This window comes from Thermobia domestica, chromosome 15 (assembly GCF_964235325.1).
Source record: "Thermobia domestica chromosome 15, izTheDome1.hap1.1, whole genome shotgun sequence".
NCBI classification, from domain to species: Eukaryota; Metazoa; Arthropoda; class Insecta; order Zygentoma; family Lepismatidae; genus Thermobia; species Thermobia domestica.
Window position 1 is genome coordinate 14,699,823 of NC_137468.1, and position 6,619 is coordinate 14,706,441.

General features: G+C 37.8%; 1 protein-coding gene across 1 annotated transcript; it reads left to right on the plus strand.

The window, feature by feature from the left end:
* The first annotated feature begins 5,887 nt into the window (after positions 1-5,887).
* LOC145671431 (uncharacterized) lies at positions 5,888-6,391 on the plus strand. Its single transcript, XM_081740616.1, has one exon. It carries the CDS (start codon positions 5,888-5,890, stop codon positions 6,389-6,391), a length of 504 nt encoding a protein of 167 aa, XP_081596742.1.
* Positions 6,392-6,619: the final 228 nt, after the last annotated feature.

Sequence of the window (6,619 nt, forward strand, 5' to 3'; positions counted from 1 at the left end):
TTATACGTAATATTCTGGAACCATAAACATCAAATCGTATATATATATAGTATGATATGTGTAGGTGGGTATCAGTAACTTTATCGTAACTTGTTCCGTATTTATATTTAATATTAAAGCAATAGTACAATATTTAAAGTAAGTTTCTTACTAAGATATATGGAACAAATAAGAAATTCTGTCAGTGTAAGTATGATCAGATTGTGTAAAATTCTGACGTGATAGGCAAAAACTAACTACACCACTGGAATCAGCGACCTCGATTTTTTTAAAAACAAGTCAAATACCTCAGTCAACAGAAAAAAAGTTTTCATATGTAGACCAGTGTTATCAATCTGAAAATTGAGTTAATTAGAAGAATTTATTTTCTTGTGTACCAGTGGACTCTTTTTAATACTCTCACGTATCGAGACCTATAACATCCTTCGAAATGACTTATAGAGTTGAAAAGGTTAACAATCAATGCGAGGGAAACTCAAAAAGTAATTGAATATTTTTTTTTGTCTGAGAACTGTATCCATAAATCCTGAATTTCGAAGAGTGAATATTCCTCCACTTTTCTATATAGCAATCATTCATAGATGACACTGCCTCAGCGCTCACCTTACCTATGGTGTGTGAGGACCCTGGATCGATCCCGGCTTGTATTTAGCGGTGAAGAAACACCGAGTGTATTGACTTTCATGGGGTTCTCTTGTTTCCTTCCACTTTCTACAATGCACCATTTAATTCATTAACGTCTTCACTGTCTCCCTTGGTCTGAGAGCATAATCGTGGGATGAAAACTAAAACACAGCCATTGATATTGATACATATCGTCATTGTACTAAAATTTCGATAATCGTGTGATAGAATTCTTCGGCTGGGCCCTATAATATGTCATAAACTCATTTATTCATCATTTTGGTAATATGCAGCTCAAGCAGTTTAATTCTCTTTTTAATTTAAAAGGACTAGCATATACTAGCAGACGACGTTTCTATGTGTGAGTGTGTGTGTGTTCTCACTCATCGGATGCATGTGGGCGGAGTGACCTTGATCAGCACTCCTTCAGCCAATCACAGCTCTGTCCGCTCTTACGTCACTTAACGCGTGAAACCCACGCGAACAGCGAGAGCTGAAGAGATTTAGCGGGAGACAAACTACTTGGCGCCCAAGAGAAGATTATGTAACAGCTTCTTTTACCCTGCTGCAACAAGACACTGTTTAATTATGTTCTGCACTTAACCGAATCGAATTATTTCTCACAACATAAGAAACATCTATATGTCGTATTACCTTAATTGTTATATCTCACTTTAAAGCTATGTAAGTATTAATATAATTAAAATTTTCGAATCGATTGACGAGTATTTTCTGCAATTGTGCATGTCATCTCCTACGCCTCGTGGCTGTCTATTTGAGTACATGGTGCAAAATTTACTTTTAATTTATTTGTGTAATTTGTTAATTTTCGAAAATATGATGCTGAATCTTTTGTGTCTCTAAAAGTTGTACGTAGAATTTTTGCTTATGTGTAGTTGGCGTTGAAAGGAGCTTTCTTCGGATAACTTGTTTCATCGTCAACGCTCGAGCAAACGTCCTATTTACGACTATCAAATATAATGCTTGCTCTATCTGGATCACCATCCTATGGAGTAAACATTATAAAATGGTGCCGGGATATATATGTCGAAGCAGGAACCTTTCTTTTTGTATAAATGTTCAGTTTTTGTGTTTATGAGCATAGGCCTAGGTATACTTGATGTTCAAAACTTGCTGCGTAATTTTTGCCGCCATCTCAGAAAGCTAACAAGTACATGAAATTCGTGTCATTGTATCCTTATCTGGTGCATTCATCCATGCATATTTAAGCCTAAATCCTGTCGAAATTAGAATATTTTTATTATTTGCATTCTTAGATTTTTGCAGAAATTAGTCAATTATTTGTGTTAGCGAGTTTGTTATATTTGCAACATCATGGCTGAGGGTGATCTTAGAACAGTTCTCCTCGCAATGCAAAGAGAACTGAGCGCATCAATTAACGAAATTAAAGAAAATCAGAATAAGTTGAATGAAAGTCAAAATGAATTGAGTGATAATCAAAAGCGTGTGAGTGAAAGCGTTGAGGCGATAAATGTAAACCAACAGAAAATGCAAGACGATATCAATGAATTACGTAGCGAGTGTCGTGAAAACATATCCCAATGTAAAGATGATTTGTCAGGTGAAATTAACAATGTGAATAAGTGTATTAGTGCAGTGCGTCATGAATTGATAGAACGAATTGAAGCAGTGGAATTAAAGTGTTTTAATACGAGCGAAGATATACGTAGAAGCGTACGTGAATTAGCCGATGCAGTGCATGATATACGGGGCACAGTTGAAGAAAATACGCGCCAAGTAAACGACCAACAACGTCAATTAAATGAATGTCACAATAGAGTGGATGATTATGAAAAAAGGTTGCGTTTGGTCGAAAGTCTCGACAAGTACCGTGAAAGCAGAATTCAGAAGTGCGAGACTAAACAAAGTGAATACGGCATAGAAGTGCAAGAGTGCATTCAAGTGTGTCGCGAACAGAGTAAATTTAACCAACAGTGTTTTGAAACGTGTCTCCGCGCCAGTGAATTAAGTGAACAAACTAAGCAAGATGTGGAGCGATTATCAGAACGTGTGCAGCGTATAGAATTAGCAAATGAGCACCATGATACTGGAAGTAATATGTCACAAAGAAACACAGGTTCCGTGCACAGTGTGAAGCGCGAGAGGAAATCGAGCAGTGAGTCTCAAACGGTGTCTGATACAGAGGAGGAAAGTGACTTAATAAAGAGAACCGTGTCAAGAATCAAAACCGAAAGAGAAAGTCCGGGTATTAAGCGTGCAAGAAATAGTGAAGTGAAAGCAAGGCGTTGTTCGTTGCGATTAGCAGACATTAAGCAACTCTCTACATTTTCAGGTGATATGATGAAGGAAAGTGCAAGTGCATTTTTAGAAAATTTTGGTAGAGAAATGTCATTCGCCGGAGTGCCTCAAAGTGAATATTTGACGATCATGCCATTGATTCTTAAGGACAGTGCACTTAAGTGGTACAATTTACACGGTAAGAAGTGTCAAACTTTTCAAGAATTTGTGATAGAGTTTCAGAATGCATTTGAGAGTCCTTTAGTGAAAGCCACACGTCTGCGTAACTTGCGTTCTATTCCGTTTGACCCAAAACGTTATAGTAGTGTTGTTGATTTTGTAACAGAGCGTTTTAGTCAAATTCAAGCTCTGGAAGAATGTGAAAATCCAACCATTACGTTGTCACACATCATCACTCTCCTGCCCAAGCGGTACCAATTAGCTATGATGGGTTCTATGCCTGATAACATAAATCAGTTTCTTGCGAGTGTGCAGTCCATCGAAGGATTGTCAGGAATTACCAATATGTACGATAATCAGCGTAATAAGCAGAAACAGCAAGGTGGTGCCGGCGTTAGTGTGAATAATGTGAAAGTAGAACATGGTAGTGAAGTGAGTAGTGATAATAGTGCACGTCCGAATTTCAAACAGGGATGGAAAAGGAAATTTCATAGACGTGGACGGCGAGGTAATTTTAACAGAAATAATAACAACTCGAACGGTGGTAATCAGTCGCAAGGCAATGGCCGACAAAACAGCAGTACAAATGAAAATCGAAACGAAACGCAAGGTGCAAGGGCAAACGAAAATCAAAGTAGTGCGTCGACTTCCCAAGGTAGTACGAATCAAAATACTAATTGGTTTCCGACATTTAATAGAGGTCCTGGTGTAAATAACGGTAACAATCAGCAACGTCAATATCCATACCAACAAAGTGTTTTTTATCCGCAGAGTTCTGTGCCTTTAAACTAGTAGCGCCCTCCCACTTGGTCGCTGCAAAGGGGAGAAATTTCAGTAGTGTAAACCGGATTACTTTTCCACGTATGTGCAACGAGGAAGATTTACAAGCAGAAGATGATATAAGCAATGATAATGAAGAAGAAGTGATCAAATGTGAATTAGGTCATAATACAATGAGAATAAAAATTTTGTTAAACGATCAACCCAAAATCTGTCTGTTAGATAGTGGATCAGAACTATGCCTATTACGGTATAATATTTTTCGAGAAGTAACAAAGTGTGTAGCAAACGTGCATTTGCAAAAAGGAGAGCATATCGTTTTGTGCGATTTTCTAGGAAGAAAGAAAAAGAACGTGAAAGGAAAGGTTATTTTACCGGTACGAATTGAAAATGTGGAAGTGCCAGTTGAGTTTATTGTGTTACCAGAACTGCACGAAGACGTAATACTCGGTGCAAACTTTCTCGAGAAATTAAACAGTGTCATCGATTTTAAGTGAAGTAACTTGCGTGTTGAATTTCAAGGAATTAGTGGTGAAGTGCCTTTAATACAGAGAAATAGGGAAAATGTCATTGTAGCTAATGTAAGTGAAATTAAGTGCAAGGTAGCCCCTATTGTTGTGTTGTCCGAGATAAGGGACCTTAATGATTTTTATGCGAGAACGATGAATGTGTTCCGCAGTGGGTGCGCCGAGCCTTTAGAGAAAATTGAAGCTAGTGACTTAGTGGAGGACTTCCCACCGGATCTATATTTCACAGTAGATGAAATAAGGGATGCAGTTACACGCGCTACGCTGTTTAGTGAAAACGAGAAAGAAGAATTATTTCAGTTGTTAATGAAACATAGGAAAGTGTTCGCCCGTTTTCCTGGCCTGTGTAATAAATTTCAGTACCGATTAGAAGTGGATACAAATGAACCCATTGTTGCTCGTCCTTATGATATTCCGCACAAATATAAGGAAGGAGTGCGTGAAGAGATCCGAAAATTGTTAAAGTGGGGTGTAATTAGACCTAGTTCATCATGTCATCTATTACCGTTGCACGTAGTATTGAAAAAGAGTGGAGCGTTGAGAATAGTAACAGATTGTAGAGCATTGAATGTGCACATTAAGAATCCAGCTCTGCGTGTAGAAAAGTTGTCCGACCTCTTTGCTAAATTTAGTGGAAAACGTGTGCTAGGTACTCTTGATTTTACTAGTTCGTATCAACAATGTGGAATTACAGAAGATTCTATGCCATACTTAGCCTTCTTGTTTGAAGGAACGTTATATGAGTACACACGCATGGTGTTTGGTGTGAAAAATGGATCGTCTGTACTGCAATTGTGCTTGAATAAAGTGTTCCCTTTACCGCTACAAGAGAAATTAGTCAGGTATATGGACGATGTAGCTCTTGGTTGTACAAGCGTACCAGAATTCTTACAGCAGTTAGATGAAGTGCTTAGTTTGTTAAGTGATGCGAACATGACGCTAAATTTATCGAAGTGCATTTTTGGTGTAAGTGAAATTAACTATTTAGGCTATTACGTATCTTCAGAAGGCATACGAAAGGATCCGAAATCAGCTGAAGCAATCGAGAAGTTACCAGTGCCCAAAAATTTAAAAATGTTACGCTCATTCCTTGGTGCTGTGCAGTGGCATTCGCGGACAATCAAAGGCCATGCTGTTATCGCTAAACCCCTTTACGAACTTTTAGGGAAGAAAAAGAAATGGAAGTGGGAAGAAGAACACCGAAAGGCATTTGAATCATTAAAGGCTGAATTAGTGAAAGATGTGAAGTTACACCATCCACAGTTCGATAAGCCGTTTTATCTCGAAAGTGATGCAAGCAAACTCGGGTTGGCTTGTGTGTGTTATCAAATTATTGACGGTGAGAAGTGTGTATTAGAATATGCAAGTCGTACTCTTAATAAACACGAACAGAACTATGCCATAATTGAGCTTGAGTGTCTTGCATTTGTGTGGTGTATTCGTAAGTGGCATGTTTGGCTCAAAGGAGCGAAAATATAATACGAACAGATCATAAAAGCTTAGTGCAGTTAAAACGTATGCGTAATTGGAATGCAAGACTTATGAGATGGTCTCTTGAACTTCAATCTTACGATTATGAAATAGAATTCATCAAAGGCAAGACTAACACACTAAGTGATTGTTTATCTCGTATGTTACCAACACAGGAAGATCTAATGGTGAATGTGAATCCTATACAGGCTGTTCAATCAGAAGTGTTCGATTTAGATCCGTCTACAATTGCGAAATTACAATGGGAATGTGACGAGTACCGTCCTATTATTAGTTACTTACAAGGTAATATAAGTGAAAGTGAAAGCAGTGCAAATAAGAATTCTTTTCGTAGTAGTGCTCGAAATTGGAAACAAAATTACACTTTGGAAAATGGTATTTTGATGGTGAGAGATTTTCACTTCCCAGACAGATTAAAATTGTGTGTACCTCCATGTTTAGTGAAAAATATTTTAATTGGTTACCATGACCATTACGGTCACTTTGGATTTATGAAAGTGTTTAATATCATTTCCCGTATGTTTTATTGAAAAACCATGCGTAGTGACATTAAATCGTACATTCTTGATTGTGAGGTCTGCATGAGGACGAAGGTAGACCATCACCCAGTGAAATGTTTAATGCAATCAGTGCCAGCGAAAAACATACGTTATTTGGTCTCAGCAGATTTAGTTGGTCCTCTACCTCGAGGTAAACATGGTGAAACTTACCTGTTAACAGTGTGTGATGTATACTCACGTTATTTAGTAGCATATCCA

Coding starts and splice junctions, on each gene's coding strand:
- LOC145671431 (XM_081740616.1), top strand. CDS start 5,888: ATGCGTAATTGGAATGCAAGACTTATGAGATGGTCTCTTGAACTTCAA.